The sequence below is a fragment of the Rousettus aegyptiacus genome, unplaced genomic scaffold, assembly GCF_014176215.1.
Source record: "Rousettus aegyptiacus isolate mRouAeg1 unplaced genomic scaffold, mRouAeg1.p scaffold_m13_p_10, whole genome shotgun sequence".
Taxonomy (NCBI): domain Eukaryota; kingdom Metazoa; phylum Chordata; class Mammalia; order Chiroptera; family Pteropodidae; genus Rousettus; species Rousettus aegyptiacus.
In genome coordinates, this window is record NW_023416285.1 from 7,930,899 (window position 1) to 7,952,370 (window position 21,472).

At 43.8% G+C, this 21,472-nt stretch overlaps 1 protein-coding gene across 10 annotated transcripts in view; it reads right to left on the reverse strand.

The window, feature by feature from the left end:
• The window catches only part of LDB2 (LIM domain binding 2), a 333,966-nt gene that overhangs the window by 201,363 nt on the left and 111,131 nt on the right, over positions 1-21,472 (reverse strand). For all 10 annotated transcript variants that reach the window (XM_016138438.2, XM_016138439.2, XM_016138437.2 and 7 more), the window contains exon 2: positions 8,554-8,656. In XM_016138438.2, coding sequence (XP_015993924.1) covers positions 8,554-8,656 — 103 coding nt within the window. The remainder of the gene's footprint in view (positions 1-8,553; positions 8,657-21,472) is intronic.

Sequence of the window (21,472 nt, forward strand, 5' to 3'; positions counted from 1 at the left end):
TATGTGCAATAATGGGCCTATGGGCTAATTATTCAGATGCCGTGGGTCACATCTGTACTATTTACCAGTGCGACATCATTTATGCAGTCCATACATCTCCACTGAAAGCCTTGTATTTGCAAGGTATTGTGGTAGTTGTTTTTTGTCATGCCTTTAGGAAACTAAAGATTTTAGAAGGTTAGAAAGAAGTCTTTGACAGCCTAAGTCTTTTTTCCAGTGGAAGCAAATGTGATCACTCCCTTCTCAACGCCCTGCAGTGCTTTGCTCGCCCTACTCTTCCAATGTCGATGCTATTGCATTAGAGCTCATTGTTTATGTGTCTGTCTCTCTTGTCAAACTGTAAGCTCCCTCAAGGCAGGCAATATATCACACTCGTGTGTGTGCTCAGCACCTGCCCAAACGCTGGCACAGTCGACTGTGGAAGGCTTGCAATACGAACTTTGGATGTAAATTCGGGAGAGCTTCAACCTGTACCCCTCTTCCACCCTCTGCCGTGGTGTTTCATTCTGTAGATGGGACTCATGAGTATAGTCAGTAGACATAAACAGAGTCAAGACTTCTGCAAATAAGAGGACTGCGTAGACCACTTTGGTTATTTGCATATAATGTGCCAATTTCATATAATTATCAAGATTTCATATTCGAGCATGAACAGAGATCCTTCAAGTATGATTGCCAGATTTAACAGAGAAAAGCATAGGATGCTCAGTTAACTTTGAATTTCGGATGAACAACAGAAAATTTTGTGGTATTATTACATTTTATTTTTTATTACATATTATGTAGCAACCTTACGTTCAAGATGATCAGGAAATGGGAGTAAAGAGGATCAAACAAGATGTATTTCAATTATTTTTTTCATGCAGATCATTTATTTTTTTCCAGCCCCCAGACAATAAATTTTAGTAGCACCATCTGTTGTTTTGATAATAAAAAGTTTGTTGCAATTATTCTGTTACCTACTGTGGGGTAGTGCCATCTTTGTTTGAAAACCCTAAGAAAGATATAAGAGTAGGAATGTACTGCACGAAACCGAGAGTCAGGAAATGGCTTGTGCCAGGACCCCATAAATATCACAGTCACACAGTCTCAAAAACAACCCGTAACGTCAATTCTCTGGTTAGTACATCATTCAGACCGCAACTAGGCTCTTAAGGGCAGTTATAGGCCTGACTTGCTCAAGCCCGTATACGTGGCAATGAATTTTATCCTTCTGAGAAATTCAACAATCCTCCCAGATTTGTAACAGCTTGCTTTATAAACAGAAAACAAAAAGTCATCACATCCTAAAGACCAATTACAAATACGGTGATAATTGCACCTTCAACTTGTAGAGCACTTTAAATTTATTCAAAGCACATTTATGTCCATTATCTAATGTAATCATTAGCACAGTATTTATTAGCGATGAGAGAATGGAGCGTCTGCTCAATCTATTGTTATGGCCAATTTGCAACTCTGGATATCATCAGTTTGAAACCACAGATGGGAATGGATTCAGTCTCCTTTTTCCTCTTTAGAAGTCAGTCAGTTCACTGATCAGTTGTACTCTTTCTCTCATCCTTTTTTTTTATATATATATAACCTGTCCCAAATTTTGTATTGCTGCAAAAATATTTTCTTTTGGAGCTACTTAGCTGATTACATTCATTCGAGGTAAGAGTTTTAAATAAAATGAAATCAAAAGTAAATGAAAAGATGTGTGAGGAATGGCCTTCCTCTCAAGAAACTTTCTGCCCTGCGGTGACAACATTTGACAAATAGCAAGAAGTCAGTGAGTTCTGAATGAGTGAATCGATGAATGAGTCCAGGAACCAATGAACTTCAAATGACGGTCTGCTTTAATCTTAATTTAATTTACTCCAAATCTTGCCAGCCTAATGAAGACTGCTGTTGAAAAAGGGTCACTCACTAAAACCACAAGTTCAGAAGCTAGAGTGATCTAGACGCCATTTAGTGCCTTTCCATGGAAAGAAAAATCATTTTCTGGAGTCACTGGAGACAAAGGCATCTCTGTCATTATGCAACAAAATGCCACAGTCATCCAGTAACTAACCATCAGGGACTACTCTGAGGCGGTGCATTCTTTTCTCTGAGATACATTTTTTAATGTAATCGAAGTTCATTTCCCTTTATTTGGTCCTTAGCAAACAAGCTTTGGAGCCCAAGGTGCCCAGCACAGTGGCCAGCACTCAATAAGGTTCAATAGCTCCTTGTTCTCTGAGCACAATGGAGGACAGAAACCTCACCCTCTGTTGGACAGGGGTCGTAATTTCAATATAACTTGGGACTTATTTGTTTAAATCACCATCTTTCGTTAATATCAGGTTTTCTCCCAATCCATTAAGAATTAAATTCTTAAGCTGTCCATATAGAAAGAAGACAGGTCTGATCTGGCTTTGTCCACAGCCAGAGATTTTCCTGCTACGTGCCAAGTGATCGAATGAATAAAACTAGCCTCAATTTTAATTCAAAGTCACTGGTGGCATATCATACATTTAACTCATTCTCTTAGTCATGTATCCATTCATTCACTTGTGCGATAAGTTTATATGATGTGCTTTCTATGGGCGTCACTAAGTTGTACGAGTTACTTGATCGTATTTAATCGTCACAAGTATCCTAGGAGGCTGGTATTACTGCTACCTGGAGGTTATGTGTGAAGAAACTGAGGCCTAATGTTATGTCACACGCCTTGCATTGCACAACGTGGCGGAGCAAAGACTCAAAGTGAATCTGGGTGGATTTGAAGGGCATGATTTCGACCTCTACTCCATAAAAAAAAATAAATAAATAAAAAATTAATGAGGAATTTTCAGAGGAACAAAGTTACTTTCGGGAGAAAGAGTCCCCAGGACCAGCTGGCATATGTCTCTTGAGGAAGATCGGGGTTTTTAAGCACTGACCACAGAAACCTGTGCCTTTCCAGGTCTCACGTGGACTCCCTCGAGATGGGATTCACACAAAAGACACATGCACAGAATCCAGCCTTGTGAATCCCTTCTCCCGTGTGCGACACGGCACGCTCTTCGCATGGTATCTTTCTAATGGCCACATCCTGCCACACTGGTTGAGTGTGGTGTCAGAGCGCCTATGCACACAGTTAAGGAGTGACGCCCCTGGGCATACATATTTTATCGTAGACTGTGTTAGAAAGAGAGAAGGAAAAGAGAGGCGGGGGTGCTTTTGGAACCGCTCTATAGAGAGCACAGTCAGGACTCAGCTGCATGAAGGGAACCCATAAAAAGCAGGAGAACAATAGTGACCAGAGACGGTGGAGCTACGTGGGCCTCTTAGACATCTCTCTGCCGCAGAAGGACACATCCCAACGTATGACACACAAAAACGCACGTTACAGGACAGAACTGAAGAACTTAGTCAATATTTCAGTGCCATCAGAGCTTGAGAGAGAGAGAGAGAGAGAGACAGAGACAGAGAGAGAGAGAGACAGAGAGACAGAGAGAGAGAAAGAGAGAGAGAGAGAGAAAGGTGGAAAGAAAACATAAAAAAATATAAAAGAGAAACAGAAAGTGCAGAAAGGACTCCACAGAGGGACTGATTTGTGGTTCTTCGGATTATGTAATAGGACTTGATGACTGAGGCAAACAGAGGAATGAAAAGTGACGACATGTCTTAAAACGACTTTATACTTCTGGAGAGTAAAATGTCTCCCCAGTAGACACAGGCCGGGGGGGGGGGTGGCGGGAGTAGTCTTTGGCTTGCATAAGTATGAAGGAATGGTCGTGCCAGAAATCCTTATTCCAAACAGAATACAGAAGTCAAGATGGAATAACAAGTGTGCGAAAGAAAATTACTGAAACCCGTCAGCCTCGGAATTCCAGATAATAGTTATAGGTTTGATGACAATTGTATCTGGACCGATCTATAGGCAGCCATGTGCTCATGGAGTTTCAATCGAGTAACAACAGCCGCTCAGAAGCATTTACATGGTACCACAGACTGTGTGAGAACTTTACATGCATCATGTCATCAAACCCTCGCTTTGCAGCTGAGACCACTGATGACTTGGGCAAAAACGTACCAGTCGTGAAAGACAAAGCTGGATCTGAACCCAGGTACCAGGCCCGAGAGCCTGCCTGAACCACACACCTTTCCCTAAAAAGCAGTTCAATAGGAAGTGCCCCCAAACAAGACGGCATTTTCGTAGTCATATCATTTTTTACCGTAATTTTCAAGCGATGCCAACCTGGACGTGTTCCACTGTGTGTGGGAGTCCTAGCCCTCTAGAGGATGGAGCCCCTCCCGCACTCCGGCTCCCTCCTGCCTCCCAGCGCCGACTCCCCAGGGCTAGAGCTGGTTTCTAGGGGTGAAGGCCTGGGACGAGGTCGGTGCTGCATTTCAGCAGGAGCCGCCTGCACACTGGGGACGTCCTAGGGGCTCCCGGCTGACCAGCGAGGCTCTGCAGCCAGCAATGCACACCCGGTGTGCTTGATGAGCGCCACCGAATGGCAAGCCCCTCCAACGACACACAGAAGCCACGGCGATGCCAAGGCCAGGCCCTGTCCACAGTGACGACAGTCAACGCGGACTGCTGCGTGCTTCGGAGTCCAGGGGTTGGTTTTTTTTTTTTTTTTCATTGTTTTATCTCATTTAATTTTCACCACAAGCCAGTGGGAGTAGTAGTATGCCCGCTTTCCAGACGAGGAAATGGAGCTCTGTGTACCAGTCCGAGCACAGATTAAAAGCGAAGAGTGTTTGAATTGCGCCCTCGTGCCCTTTCTACTGCGCCAGCGGCCCCCAGCCTGTCCGAGGCCACGCGACGCAGCAGCAATTTCTCCACGCGCCTCTCCCCGCAAAGAACTGCTTCCTGAGCTGGAACCACGAGTTTCCTGCAGACGGGGAACACGGCCCGAGTGGATCCGGACATGGCCAGAGGGTGTCACCAGTCCCTGTACGAGGACGGAGAAGAGTGCGGGGCACAAGTCTGCTACCTGCCTCAAAACGAGGGAGAAGAAAATCAACACTTGCTTGAAGCTAACTGCAAGCAATCAACCTCAGAATGATCTTTTTGGTGCAAGACAGGGAAGGAAAATCACACAGACAATGGGAAGTAAGTGTGCAAAGTGAGTGTGCAAAGTATGAGCGCAGAGGGCTTTCGGGACTGCACGCCTCTGCTCGCCCGGCCTTGTCTGTCAAACAAGACATGGTAATTGTTTGTGACTTACGTTCCTGGAGACGTGTGGACTGCCGAGTCCATTTCTTTCCCCTTAGCTATGGGAGGATGTAGGGGTAGGATGAGGGCAGAGGAGGGAGGACAACCTGACTTTGACTTTGAAGTCAGTCAACCTGAGGCCCAGTGACTCACCAGCTGGAACTCCGGACCAAGTTTCCATTTTCTGAAAAGGGGCTTTTTGGCTCTGATGGTCTTTAGCCACTGGCCTGCTAACAATGAGAAAATCACCTTCTCAATTCAAGGGTCCACCTACCCCAAGGAGAAAATTATCTCTCTAAAACTCCCAGCATCTCTAGCTGCTGGAGGAACACCTTCCCGAGGCTCCGCAAGGTGGGGGCCGGAGGGGGACCTCAGGGTCATGTCGCCCAACTTTTAACATGTTCTATAACCTGGTCTATCTGGTGCCTCTCACGCCAGCCACTCCCCGCCCCATCTTCTAGTAGGATGTAGGCAGTCTGCATCTCACCCCATCATGCCCCACCTGGGGAGGGGTCACACCCCATCGGGAGAGTGGGGACTGGGGTGAGTGGAGAAACACAATCAGTTCAGAGGCGCTCTCTGAAAGGTGACCCCCAAAGCATAATTATTTCCTGAAGTATAACACTGCTCCCTCCGCCTCACCGCAAGTAGATCAGACGACATCCTAGGGCTCATCCGAAATGCCAGCAGAACACGGAGATTCAATTCCTCCAGTTAAAACAGTCCAAAGATCTTGGTAAAGGGGTTGTTTTGCCAACATTCTGTTCGCTGACTTAAACTTTTCCCCCCAATGTCAATTCATTCCTTCGATTATTTAGTCGGCAAATATTTATCAAGCACCTATTACGTGCGGGTCCCTGTATTCGTCTGAGAATTCAGCAGTAAGTAAAATAAAGTCCCGGTCCATATGGAGATAACATTCTAATAGTGGGTGACAGACAGCAACTATATAAGCAAACACATATCCCAGGATTCGCGTAGCTTAGCGATACGATTCCTTAGAGCCAGAGGGACCCTCTAAAAAACACAGAGGTAGCGAAGGAGGAGAAACAGGTTGTTCCAATAAGGGCTGAAGAAATCTCATCTGGAATATTTTTTGGTACCTAGAATGAAAGTAATGTGGGGACATGTTTTACATATACAAATATAATAGCCGAGTCTTATTTTCTTCCTCAGAAATGCAAAGCTCTGGGCTCCCTGGGAGGTCTCGAGGAAGAGCTGCAGCCAGCAGCTGGGGCCGGCAGGTGTTTTCCCAGCCTGGCACTGTGTGCCCGGACCGCGAACGGGTTAAGGCGGCAGCGCCCGTGCTTGGAGCGCTGCAAACACGGCGTGTGTCCGGCGCTGTAAGCATGCTTCGTCTTCCCTCTCTCCCAGCCCCGGGCTGTCAATCAGCTGTCACTCGCCCGCACATCAGCAGCGTGTGCACATCACCAGGCTGTCAGCAAAGCAGCTGATGAGACTCAGCTCCGAACTGTCAATCATCTTTGTTTCTCTTCTCCACTCGGGAAATATTTTGGCTCAGAGAAACAAAGAAACCTGGGCGATAACGACTCAGTCAGGCATTCCTCCCGTGCATGGACATCAGATCTTAAAGAGGCGCTGATCATGCCTCGCCTCCAAATGATGTTGGGGTGGGGATGGACAGACGGAAGAGCGAGAATCTGTTTCATTAGTACAGGCTTTGAAACTGTAATTCTTAGTTCCCAAAGCAGACCCTGATGGATTCCCAAACCAAAACAGAAAAAAAAAAAAAAAAGAAAAGAAAGCATAAGAACAACAAAAAAAAAATGCAGTAATGATAACTTGCAGTTATCTGATCTTATGCCTCAGGGGAAAAAAAAGAAGAAGAAGACACAGGATAAATGACTGCTTGATTCAAAATTTTTCGCCATTGATCAGGCAGGCTTTTGGGGAGAGAAACTGTTGGATTGCCGAGTTCATTTATCTCCCAGGGACTCTTCAGAAACAGCAGCTTCTGAGCCCAAGTCTCCTACTCTCTCGCATATGAGGTTACGTGGGGGCACCCACACACTCAGGAAAGCAAGTTAGCTCATCAGGACCCCCCTGAAGCCGGCTTGCCAGTGCTTGCAGCAGCATCATTATGTGGAATAAAGATACTCGAAAACAACCAGTCGTCTGGCATATTAGCTGTCCCTCACACCCAAAATATTTATTAAAAATGTCCCACGCCTCTAAAAGCCCAAAGTACACAAATCTAGAGATGCTCCTGGCAATGAATTTCAATAGGGTAGCAACTCCAAGTTCTCCTGCTGGCCCCGGTTTGCCACTATTGCAAATCACTGTGCATATATTAGCATAATTAACCAACTCATCATGCAATAGATCCAAATCCTACTATGTTGTCTAAAGTCCCCTAAAATTAAAAAAAAAAAAAAAGAAAAGAAAGAAGGAAAAAAGAAATAGTTGTTGTACTTTACGGCTTTAAATAAATGTAGCATCGATTAAATGTTAATCATATTTCTCAAGAGCCCTATTGTCCATCAACTGTGCTACGCTCTGAGTTGACCCATTCAAACGTACTATGGCTGGCTCCATCATCATCTCCATATTTGTGACATTTGGAATGTCTCACCCTCTGACAGACCCTTTCCTGTGTGCGTCCCTGATTCCTGAAAACACATCTCTCTCTGATCTAACCGGACATTAATTGCTTTTGTGCTGATATATCCGTGCCTCTCAACCTTATAGCAGAAGTAGCAAATCTGATCTCTGACAAGTTGGCTGAGCCTAATCAGGACAGATCAGCTGTTACCCAAGGTGCCACAGGCTGTAATTCGAGGATCCTTACAGAGTTATCACTTGGCGGAAAGACAAGGAACTATAATTCTGTCAACGCCAATCCAAAACTGTATGTTCAAAGCAGCTGTGGCCTCCCCTGCCCCCCAGAAAAGATAGCACTTGTCAAATAAATACCTGAGATAATTCATAAGAGGGAATTAGAAGGATGTGGCTGAATCAGTGACTGTGAGGGATTTTTTTTTTTAAGGAACCTTCAGAAGCAGAACATTGGGTATAAAGCGTAAGCTGTCAAGGATAAGGGAAGGGTGGGGGAGGTACGGGGAAGAGATGGATGGAAAGTCTCCACAATTTAGCTCTACTTATCATTGAGTGACTTGGTTCATATTTGCCTCGCTCGCTAAACACGCAAGTGCCCAAACACTCTGAGCCTGGAAGGAGCTCTCTCGTGGCCAGCTCGGGCTGCCATCAGTCGCAATGCCTTGATCAGAAGCTAGAGCATCACCAGGGGTGGGGGTATTATGGTCTGGCTGTCAGCACCATCCTATTCTCTGAAGATCCCTACGGTTTTTCTCGAGCGGCGCGAAAGGATGGAGTATCAGAAAAGTAAACTTCGTTCTTACTGTATCGCTTTGGTCCATCTTCCAAACAAAATGAAAGGGTTAACGTGGCGTCATCTTCGAAAAACTCCGTGGCAAACGCGTCCCACCAGAGGTTGTCGCTGTCCTGCAAAGACACGGGTCATGTATTTAACTTGCGGGAGCGGACAGTATCTCAAAGAGGAGAAGCAAAGGGGAAAAGAAAGGACGGCCAGTCACTGCTTGCTTGTTCCTGAGCATGTGTCCAGAAGGGGAGCCGTGGCTAGGTGGCCACGCTGCAAAGTAATTGCCTCGAATGGGAACCAAACTCCAAGTCAACAAAGGAGTTAATGCAAACCGAATGAAAATTAATTTGGCAGGACATATTTGGGGAGATTTAATAAACTTAGTACGGAGCACAATGACTTTTTAACAAAAGGGTTTGTATTTAACGCAAAGGACATTCACCTTTTTTTTTTTCTTTTTCGCTTTGCTCTTTTAAGAGTCCAATTTTACAAACAGAAACCACAATATTACAATGAGGTTAAGGAGAGAAAATATTTAAAACGTTATTTATTCCAAAACGGTGTGTGTGGCCCATAGCCCTACTCTATGCAAATGTTCCTGTAAGAGATACAGGTATACAGCTACATGGATGTATATAGATAGATGTTTATGCGCAAGCAACCATCGCATGCATGTCCATTTTTCTCGAGGATTGCTTTAAGATTATGGCGATCGCGCGCATGTTATTAAAACAAATATTAAAAATGGAGCAGTTCAGCAGAATTTTTAATTTCATTTGTTTGCCTTGGGTTGAGCGTTTCCCTTGATCATCCAGAAAACACTTTGGAACTGGCCCAGTTCTAGGTAGTGAAAAATCACTGCTTCTCTCCCTGGGCGGGGGCAGGCATTGCCTGTAACAGGAACTAGGAAGGTTCTGCAGAGTGTCACATTTAAAAGGGGGAATCCACCCCCCGCCTTGTGCTCTGTATAGTGCCTGATTTGCCCCCAAATTCTTAAGCACAGTCTTTTTCCAGAGAATTGTTGGTTAGTGCCAGACTTCAGGCTGAGTTGTTTCTCAGCTGCCTGTCAGAGGCGGGAGGTGGGGACAGAGGGGGCCTGCTGCCCCCCACTCAGCGGTCCCACAGCCCCGTCCCTGGCAGAGGTATCACAAGCCTCTCTTCTTCCCATTAAGTCATTCTGCTTATGACAGCATTAAGTTGTTGTCACTGGCAGGCCTCAAGAACAAGCCTTCAGTCCCGGCAAGAATATTTAAGGGGCCACTGAAGATTGATGCCGTCTTCTTTCCAGAAAAGAAGAAAGTCAGACAAATGTATTTTTTTGGTCTCTTTTTCTCTGGCCTCTTCCCAGTCGCCACACCAAAAGCCAACACTTTTCTTAGTAAAGACACAGTAAATATAAAAGCACTCAGGGGTAATTCATGGCTCTGCAAACAAACTCCACATTTTTTCTCCTTTTGAAAATAAATATTAATTGAGCACTTGTGACGTGCAGGCCCTCAGAATATACGGCTGGATAAGAGATTAGTTTCTACCCTCAGAGGGATCCAAACCCACTAGCGGGACTCGGCCAAGCCAGCGTCTACCTTGCTCCATACCTGAGGCCACAGGACCAGGCTTGGGTGGGGTGGAAGCCGTCAGAGCTTCTAGAAAAATCGGGGGGTTTGGAAGGGGAAGAAGCAGCTGGGCAAGTAAACCCTCTTTGGGAACCTGGATGCATTGACTTATTTTACTTCAAACTGTTACTCGGCTGGATAAAGAATAATAGTTAACATTCACCGAGTGTTTACCGCTTGCCAAGCACTATTCTACGTGCTTTATGTGTATTTTCCCACTTACCCTTTCCCACCGCCTCCCTGTTTCTTGCTTTGTTTTGTTTTGTTTTGTTTTGTTTTTTTCTTTCTCTCTCTCTACAGGATAATATAATTTTCTTGTGAGCAGGAGTTCTGTTTCGCTTAGTGCTCTACCTCCCAGGTCCTTGAACTGTGGCGAGCCCACGGTGTTACTCAATAAAAGATGTTTACTGTGTGAATAAAGCTGCTCACCTTACCATCCCTACTTTACAACTGCAAAAGCCGAAGCTTAGGTGGTTCACGTGAGTGGCCCAAGGACACTCAGCCAGTCAATGATGGAGGTGGGGTTTAAACTCGGATGCTCGGACATCCGAGACCTGCCCCAGCCTCTGCCTGGCTCACTCCTGTGTGTTCTTGGGGAACGCAGGGGTAGAACTCAGCTGGAAGGGAGGGAGAGCTGAGACGGAATATTCTGTCTCCTTGTCTCCAGCTGCTTCTTCCTTCCAGCTCCCTGCTTTACTGCCCCGCCCCCACGTCAGGACGCAGGGCTGGGAGGACACCTGGCTCTCCCCGGTGCAGCAGGTGGTCCCACATCCCCGGTGGCGTTTGCCCCTGTTGGCAGCCCTCAGAACTCGGCTTCGTCCCAACGCTGCCTCTTCCCAGCTACATGAACTTGGAAGACTTATTTAACCTCCCTGAGCCTGTTTCCTTACCGGGAAGTTGAGGATACTTATCGCAAAAAAACACCAACAGCAATAACAATTATACCTTGTAGGGTAAATGTGAGGATTAAATAAGCTAGTGGGCATAAGATGTCCCGCAGAGCGCCCAGAGTACAGTGAAGAGCAATAAAACGTCCTTTTCCTGCCCTTGTCTACCATCCTTAATACTATTTCTAAGGAATGAGACATTCCACATTATGAAGAACTGCCTCAAAAACACACTTTATAAAGCAGCCCGTTCATAAATCAAGCACATTTCCCTACCGTGTCAGCTGCAACCCATTTTCCTGGCAACCACACCTATCTACGACACAGGTAAAGCTCTGAACGGAAATTTATCAACCCCTTTTGCCCTGCCGATTGTTCAAAGGCCCAGTGACTAGATGGAGTCCTCCACCTCCATTTTTCTGTAATCTAACTCTTGGTTTCTAGCATTTTTGCTAGTAAATGGAGCAGTGGAAGGCAAAAGCCCTGGAGAATCCAGGGTAACCTGAAGTTGGTGGAGAAAGGAAAGGCCTTTGGCTAAAAGAAGTTTCGAGAACTGTCCTCGAGCCGTCACAGGGCCTAGGCAAGTACTGTTGTCAGAAGCAGCGAGAAGCATAATGACCCAAGAAGGGAAGATGTCATTTGGTTCAAACTGACTGCAATAAATCATGAGCCGAGTCGATGTCTCAGAAAACGTCAGGACAGGTTGGTAGGAGAACGTCACATCAGGTAACTAGACGCACACAAAATAAAACCAACTGGCTTTGGTCACAAATCTTGGCAGAACATTCCAAAAATAAAAGTGTAATATCATAAGTTCACAGTACCAGACACATTATAAGTGTATATACATATACATATATATATGCACCTGTAATATATATATGTACCTATAATATAATATATATACACACACAGATATGTGTGTGTGTGTAGAATGAATGAATGAATGAATGAATGAATGAATGAAATTCCATCACCAACCCAACTCAAAGTTGCTCTACAAAGTTTTCGAGAGATCTTAGTTGTTGACTCTACTTTGTCTCTTGGTCGATATTTTTAAACTGCCATAAAAAATTTTTTGGATATATTTTAAAATTAAAATTGTCAACTGCTCCCTAAACACACATATCTAAAGCTTTTGAATTAGTCCTAAGTTAAGAGGTCAAATGTTAATGCAGGAAAAGAAATAAATGGAGTAGTGCTTTAAGAAAAAATTACTAAATGTCAAACATAGGCTAGTTTTATGTAGGCTGTATGTAAGGAAGCAGATTATTGAAAGAACATACGTTTGGGCCCCTGGGGTAATATTCATAACCACAAGCTGATATATTGTAAGTGCTTCACATGAATTGAAGCCTCTCATATTCACAGCTACCCTAATTGTTATCACAGGAAGGAGCAGGCAGCCTTAGAGAGAATGTACATCCTTAGCCTCTGTGTTACATTGACTTCCACATATGAATGCTGCCTCTTAATAGCCGTATGACATTAGTCGAGTCCCCTAACTTCTTTGCATCTATCTGCTTGTTTATAATATGGGAATAATAATTCAGTAGATTGTGAGAACTAAGAAGTAACTGCCCGGCACCTAGTAGCTGTTCAATAAATGGCAGCTATTACTCATCATTGTCTCATTTGACCCTTAAAATATTTATAAATAGAGAATCCGAATTTCAAAATAAAAAACGTTAAACTCCTCAGTAATGATCAGGCAGCTAGCTAGAAAGGGGTAAAGTTAAATTTCGCTTATAAGTCTGCCTCACTCCAGTCTATTTCTTAAAATCGATTTCATTTTCTTTAGAGCAGTTCTACGTTCACAGCAAAATAGAGAGGACGTGCGGACTTCCTCTCCACCCTTCCCCCACACATGTGCAGCTTCCCTGCCCCCATCAACATCGCCCATCAGAGTGCTGCCTTTGTTACACCTGATACACCCACCAGCCCGTGCCCCGCCCCCCACGACAAATAATGCTTATCATGTGATTCTCCACCACAGGTTGAACACAAAAATAGTTCGCAAGAGTAGGGGAGGGAGGCACTGGCCTGAGGACATTCTGCCCGAACAGACCTCCTTCTCCACCCCGTCCAGGTTTGGCACCCTTTCCCCCACCTTCGTGTGATTTCCCTGATAAGAAACTTCCCCTCTGAACACATTTGCTTTCCCTGCTGCTGCCTAGTATATATAGTTCCCAGGATCGGTTAGGCAATTTTATGAAAGAAATTTGCCTAATAACAAGATTCGGAGTCCAGGCAGTGGGTGTAATGCAGCTACAAAGACCTCTGCTGAACCAAATAAGAAATGTCTGGCACGGGATCCAACACTCCTGACGGGTGGAAGTTCAGCTCTTTGCCACACAGCTACCTCGCGAGCTTTGAACAATAATAACAACAACAAAAAAAATCAGTCTCTCCATTATTCAATATCTAGTTGTCAGTCACCTAGAATGGTCTGAGCCCTGCCGACAAAGGCTATAAGCTCTGTGCATGGGTGTTATGCAAGGAAGAGAACGGGACCACAGAATTACAAAAGAAAATAGGTTAAGGTTCTGCAGTTCTACCCACAGGCCGGCAAGTCCTCCTGTTGATTATAAACGGTGCCTCTATCACAAAATTCACAGTTCTCTCTCTGGGCAGGCAACATAGCCAAGTTCAGTACATTGACTAGCAGGAAGCCACGTGAGTGGGGTTCCCAAGGCCATTTTGAAGCAAGGATTCCAAAGAGAAGCTCACTAAGTCTGGTTCCCCCTAAAGTCTGGAGGGGAAGTGAGGTGCCCTTGACCTCACTCCATGCAAACAACCACCTCAAGTCAAACTACCTGGGACATTAACCAGGAAGTGCCTTGAGACTGACCAGCAGGTTGAGATTCACCATTTGGGACTCCCAAGTGAAGGTTCTGGTAAAAACCCTTATAAACAAACCAAGGGCCTGAGGTCTTATTCCTAGGTATGTGATGTGGGCATGCGCGTCAGATATTGGCAGATATAATAGACACATTTGCTGTGTATATCTTAAAAGACATTCTATCCAGGGACAAGGCATTCTTTCCACACCGGGGAGCAGCATAGTCAGGAGTTTGCCTGTGGGTACCCAAGGGACCCCTGGCAGTTCACCTTTCTGAACCAAGGGATCCTGGTTAACCATCTCTTGCCTCTCTGTCTTTTGCCTATGTTGTTCTTCAGGCCTGGGATGTCCAGCAAACTAGAGTGTCGATCAGATTATAATTGCATCACCACCTTGCAATACGCATTTAAACGTCTGACTGCCGCAGTGGGTGGTGAGATGTTTGAGGATACGGACTGGGCATTAGGCATCTCTCCACCCTCGACAGAGCTCCCACCTGTGGATTAGCCCATAAAGGAGCAGAACAATGGAATGAACAGATGGAGAGGCCAGACGAACACAGTGAGCAAGTTTCTTCCTCAATATTGTAGGAATCCTAAGAGTCTAAACTCAGTGGCTGGGGACCAGGACGATGTGCAAGCTAAGCCTCCCTCTGTCACATCATTGATACCTCGCCTTCCATCAGTGGCATGCACGGGCCACGCATGTGAGCAGTTCATGCTGAGGCAGAAATTTTAAAAATGATCTTACACCTATCCTGCCATTCTCCTGAGCCACCTTTGGGGTATTTTTCTTGTCTTCAGCAAAATATTGATTAAGCGAATACACTTTACTAATTACAACTTAAATAAATGAGGTTTTACTTTATTGTTTTTTAAAAACAGAGAACAGAGGATAATATGGCGAAGGCCCATGGACCCATTATCCAGAATTAACAATTATTAAAATGGTATCTTATTTTCCTTTTTAAAAGGAATTAAAATATTATAAATAAAAATACAGGTCTTGGGTCTCTGTATTCTGCTCTGTTTTTCTCTCCTCTCCCCCAGAACCTCATAAACAACTGTCTCATGGAAACCATATGACCCTTCCTAGCCCATCTTTTATATTTGTGTACATATAGAACTCCATTCATATATAGTCTGATTTTACTTTTTAAATATCTTATTTAAATGGTATTATGCATTGTGTTGCCTTCCTTAATCTTGCTTTTTTTTTTTTTTTTTTTCATCTCACAATGCGTTCTGGAGACCTACGCATTTTATACACTGAGGCCACTTCTTTTCCATATAAGCTACACGGTACTACACTAAATGAATGTAATAGAGTATATTTCAGCATCTTGCTACTAATGATCTCCAGGCAATTTCAAGTTCTTTGCCGTTACAAGAACGCTGCGGTAAGTACCTTTGTAGTGGCCCTTTGTGCGTATGTGTAAAATTTTCTCTAGAGCGAATGCCGCAAGTGGCAGTGCCAAGACATAGGGACTTTATTCGTCTATATTTTGGCTCTTCCATGAGGATGTCCCTGCGCCTCCAGATGGAACACTCCCGCTCTGACTGATGCGTGGATAGAGGCGAAACAAAGACTGTCTCTAAACGATGTATTTTCACGTGAGCTCTAATAGCAGGATCAACGTAATTACAAAAACAGAGTCCAGCCCTGCCAGGAGAAGGATGCGCATCTAGAAATCCAAAGAAGATGCGATAATGATATAATAATAAAAGTTTGTCTATCATTCTCTTAAAGGCAGAGTGTATTTCAGGGGCTTCATGAACCCAAAGGAGGATTATTTCTTAACACCGACGCAAGAAAGACAGTCCAGGCTATCTGTTCACGGTCCACCAGAATGCCTCATGGCTGGGAGGGAGGGACGAAGCTGGCTCTGCGCACCCGCCACAGGCTTCATTCAGATCCAGGTCCTGACTTTTTCCAAACAGATATGTCCTTCCAACCCTTGCTCTTGTTTATCACCCGGCGCATGATTAGTGTTCAGTGAATATTAACAAGTGAAAAGTGGATTCTTTTCCCAAAGCTGGGAGGTAACAATAGCACAGAGCAGCCTCCAGGTAAATAAGGATGAAATTAACTCAGCCTAAACACGGGCAGAGAGAGTGGTGCCGACGATTCTCGGCTATTTTAATTAGGTAAAAATACTGCTGAAGCTTCCCCACTCTACGTAATCCCCAATATACATTTCTACGATTGAAATCCCCGGTCCTTTTGTCCCATCTCACAGGTGAGCCCCGGTACCACTGGCAGCCAAATCATCTATCGGGATGAGAGGCGCACTCAGGTCAGATAGCAGGAGAGAGTCTTAATTATATTTAAAAATCCATAAAAGCGTTTTGCATCTGCCCCGATTCTCTCCTGCTCCCTTCTCTGTCCCTCTCCACCAAAAACAGGATCCCGGTGCCAGGGCTGCCCCCGGCATCTTCAACTTAAGCACTGACAGGTTATATGGGATTTTTGCCAGAGTAATTATTTTTCAATTCAACAATAATGAGAAATTACCATGGCAACCACTTGTCACGTGGCATACATACACCCCCTCCAAAGAATGAACCGTACATAAAGCATCTATTCCTTGAAAAAAATGTGGTGTCTTTTTATTATTATTATTATTATTATTATTATTATTAAAATAAACTGGTCAAAGTGGAGGATCTGAAAAGAGGAAGATGAGAAGGGCACCAACTTCCTTTAGCATCTTGAGGTTCTATAGAAAATAATAGTATCTTAAACCCTACATTCTTGCACACACACACACACACACACACACACACACACACACAAGCATGCACGCACACACAGATAGCACTCTATTAATTTGTATCTCATCATTTCGGTCACTCCCATTCTACACATGTCAGCTACCCTCTCTCAGAAGACACTGAAGAAAGAATGAACGCCTCTCAGTGACGAAGGCAGAAGCCCACTGAGCCATGTTTGCCATTCCTAAATTTCTTTGCCTGTCATTATCATATACTGAGACAGGAAACAATAAAAAAAAAAAAAAACCCAAATCTCATGACTTTCCTTTTCACAGAGGTTCCCTCATAACAAAGGGAGGGTGGGTCATATAGTTTCCCTAACTACAAAAGTCTTTTTTGCTTCTTTAATCTCTAACCATCCCTTCTCTAAACATGGGAGTCTTGGATCGAACCATGTTTATTCTGAATTAGCTGCACCGAATAATAACAGTTACATAGCACTTACTATGGGCTAGCTACCCATGCCAAACTCACTGAATAGCATGAACCCCTTGAAACCTCACGACGACCCCACGAAATAAGTCCTATTATCATCCCCATTTTATAGATAAGAAAACTGAGGCTCAGAGAGGTTAAATATTCACTTATGATTACACAGCTATCAAGTTGCAGAGAACTCAGACACGAGGAGGCTGCTCATAACCCCTCTGAAATGATGTTCCTTTATCCAGAACACTCTCCAAATACCTACTGTCTTCTTAGTTTCTTAACGTCCAGTCAATGCTAAGTGACTGAACGTTTGGGGATCCCCCTTCCTGAACAGATAGCCTGAAGCAAGGCTTTCCACCATGCCTCTGGACTTCTACATCTAGATGCAGAAATAAATACAATGACATAGGGTCATTTGATCTTACCAGCTGCTAACTGCAGGAGCAGGGACTGAAGGCAGGGAGAGGACTTTAAATCCCACCTTTTATTTATTGTTATAGGGTTTTTAAAAAATCTCATGTCCCAGGGGTTGTCTTTTTCCTTCTCTCACTCTCCACTATGATTTTGTTTATTTAACAGTAAACATTAGCTTTCATTTTAACACAGAAATTCTAAAATGGCATGCTACCAAGAGAAGAAGTTGTGTGTCTTGAAAGAACATCTCAGGGTTTCGCTCACAATTGGAGGCTTCCCTTTTTTAAAAAATGCCTACTGGACTTCGCTCCCTGGTATGAGCAGACACTGCCCCGGGAAAGAACCACATTAAAACCAACAGAAAGACGACACTGGGCATCCGACAGACAGGCCTCCTCAGCAAATGATACGTCCTTGTCTTCCTCCCCAACACACCTGAAAAGTTGATATATTTCAATCTCCAGCCTTGACCTACCAAATCTTTAATTAACTGTAAGCATTCCAAAGAGAAATGCTATTGTCCGCAATCTAAAAATAATGACTAAAACGTACACATGTGTATGTGCCAAAATTTGAGCTTCTCACCACTGGAATTAAAAAGAAAACTATAATGAAAGAATTTTTTTTTGTTTGTTTTAAGCTTGGATTTCTCTAAGCTTTCTAAGGACAGGAGGCACACCCACATCTTGTGCATCCTGCATCCTGCACGTACAGAACTCGACACTTGGGCTGGCCTGGCACCCGAAAAATAAGGACTCGATTATCTGATTATTTAAATAATTTAACAAATAAGTATTTACTTAATTCAAACCAGTATATTCTCAAAAGCCTGAAGGAAAACAAATTTTTGTTTTCATGATGGTCGAACACTTCCACTCTCTTCCTGCTCACGTGTCTGTTAACCAGGAGTGTTAAATATTTTATGAGTAAATCAATGATAGTGCCAAGGGTTTCACAATAGATTATTTCCTAGTCCTCACAGAATCCCTATCAGGTCAGTACTTTTATTATTCCAATTTAAGTGGGGGGGAAACTGAGGCCCCAGGAGGTCAAGTAATGTACCCAAGGTTATAAACCAAAAAAGAGGCAACACTGGGATTTAATTTCTGAATGTTTTGGTTCCTAGACATTTGTTTCTATTTCAAAGCTTCACTGCTTGTTCTAATCTACACAATTCTGGTACGAATGAGAACTAGTATTTTCCTCATAACTAAATTTCATGATTTATATTCTGACATGAAGACATGTACTATCGCCTATTAAAAATAATATACTAGAGACCCTGTGCAGAGCCATTTGGAAAATGACGTCGTGAGGCATTACTCCAGAGGCACGGGTCTCATCGGTGATGCTTTCGCGGTGGTGAGCACCATACCTCATGTTAGATCACACCCTCTGGGCGTGAGAGGTCCTGAGATGCAGGATAATGTTCACGGAGCAGCAACTCATCTTGAGAAAAGCTCGCCATAAACTCAGGCGCAAATTTTCTGTTCCAACATAAACACGGCAGAGGAGGGAACGTTTCTGGAAAAGCTTGCGAGATGCATAAGCTTGTTTTTGTGATCCGCCCAAATGCATCTGAATCAAATAACAGGAATAATTCTTAAAGTCGCCACTAAAAATTGGAAGACTGTGCCAGGACAGAGCAAAGTATTAGGGAGCCACTAGAAAAGAAAACTCTTGTTTCTCTTTCCGACTTGGGATAAAGGGAAAAAAAATGTTTTTGTTCACAAAGATAAATATAAGAAACCCAGTATATTCTAAAAACTCAGATGGAAAAAAATAGGTCTCTTTTCTGTGTATTCGCCTGTTTATAAAACAGGGGACTTAGATTGTCTCCAATTTGCCAATGACCCACAAGTCTGTACCACGGCTCCCACCTTCTCCCCAGGATGTCAGAACCGGGGCTCCAGTGGCCTCACTGGGCTTCCTGACTTGTTAATCAAAGAAGCATCACAGGTGGAACATGGCCAAAGCCACCCCATTTCCACCCGACCCCAAGCCTACTCTCCCGACTCCTTTCCATCTCGGCAATGTAATTCCAGTGTCCCAGTCCCTTAGGCCGACCTTTGAGGACAAATGTTTGCTTCCTCTCTTTTTCTAACCCCACACCTCCAATCCATCAGCAATTCTTAGGTATCTACTTTCAACAGATAGCGGAGCCCACTCACGCGAGTCTACTTCTATCACCGCCCCTCGTCTGAGCCTTCAGTAACTCCAGTCTGGACAACCGTGATAGCTCCTTAACCCTTCTCTCTGTCAGCACCCCTGTCCCCTTATAAATTTTACTCTAGAGAGACGCCTGCATGATCTTTTAACAACGCCCACAAAACTGCATCCCCCGTTTGACCCCATCCCTGCTCCATGGCTCCCCATCACTACTTATCTCCATGGAAACACTGCCCTAGGCGGCTGGACTCAGTCTTCCTCTTTGACCACTTCCAGCACAGAGACCTTCCCTGGGGCCATACTCTGCTCCACCCTAGGGTGCTTTCCACCAGTCTTTCCTCCAGTTGGCTTGGCTTTTTCTCCCTTATCATGCAAGTCTCAGCTTCAACATCACTCTGACCCTCCAATCTTTAGGACCCAACTTGCTAACACGTCGGGCTATGTTTTTCCTCCAGGAAGCACTTATCACTCGATTTCATTTGTTTATTGTCTTCCAACCTAACTAGATAACATAAGTTCTCTGGGAACAGAGGATTCTGTTGCTTGCTTTATTGTGGAGCCCGGCACACAATAGGGGCTTAATAAATGACTGCCTGCTTAAGTGAATATACAAAAAAAAAATGTGTTAAACAAACAAGAAAAAAAGAAAAAATAAATCCATCACAGAAACCACATTAATCTCTCTCCTGAACTGCCACAGGGTGGCCAGTCCCAGATATAGACTTGTCACAGCTCAGTAAACTGCAACCACACGGCGGACTACTAGCAACTTCCCAGACTCTTTACTCACTTTAATTTTTTAAATAAATATATGCCATGAGTTAAAAACATTAAAAATATTTATGCCCTTTGACTCGGTAATTCTATTTCTGGGAATCCATCCAGAGAACATAATCCAAAAATATGTAAAATTCTTTATACACAAAAATGTTCACCATAGGAGCATTCAAAATAGAAAAAAAAAAAAAAAAAAAACAAACCTAGGACTAATGGGCTGCCTTACAACAGAGGAATGATTCAAGAAACCATGATATGTCCGCTAGGAAGAAAATAGGAATATTTAAAAACAATGTGTAGCCATGGTTTCAAGGAACACGAAGGCATCCTTGTGTTAAAATGTGGAGAAACGGCAGGAGGACAGAATGCAGGGCTGAGAAACGGAAGGGTGTGTGCAGGAGCTCAGGATGCAGCAGAGGGGGCCTTGCTAGACAGTAGGGAAGGATGGGCTATTTGCGAAGTAGCATTGGGACAACCGACTTTTCAACGCGGAAAAATAAATTTGATTCTGCCTTATAGGACCAAACATAAAACCCAGATGGATTAAACATATACATGAAGAAAAACAAAATTTCAAACTATTAGAGGCACAGATAGAACACGTTGTATGACCTCTGAACTGGGGACATTTTTGTAAACAACACATTAAATCAAATGAGAAACAGGAGATCCATCTGAATGCATCAAAATATAAATATTTCATAGGACAAAAAATAATATAAACAATGATACAATTAAGTGACCAGCTGAGAGAGGATCAGTAACTAGACTATGTAACACGCGTTTACCAATCAAAAATCATTAAAATATAAAAGCACAAAAGACGTGAAGGACCATTCTCAGAAGATAGTCAACCAAGTTATAAAAATATGTTCTAGTTCCTTATAATCAAGAACAGGTAAATTAAAACTAAGTCATTGCGCCCCCAAGAGAGTGCCAAAAAATCAACAAATCACACAATGCCACATGTGCTGCTAGGAGGCAGAGCTCTCGTACCCTGTGGCCGTTCCTCGCTGTGGTCTGAATCCTCCAG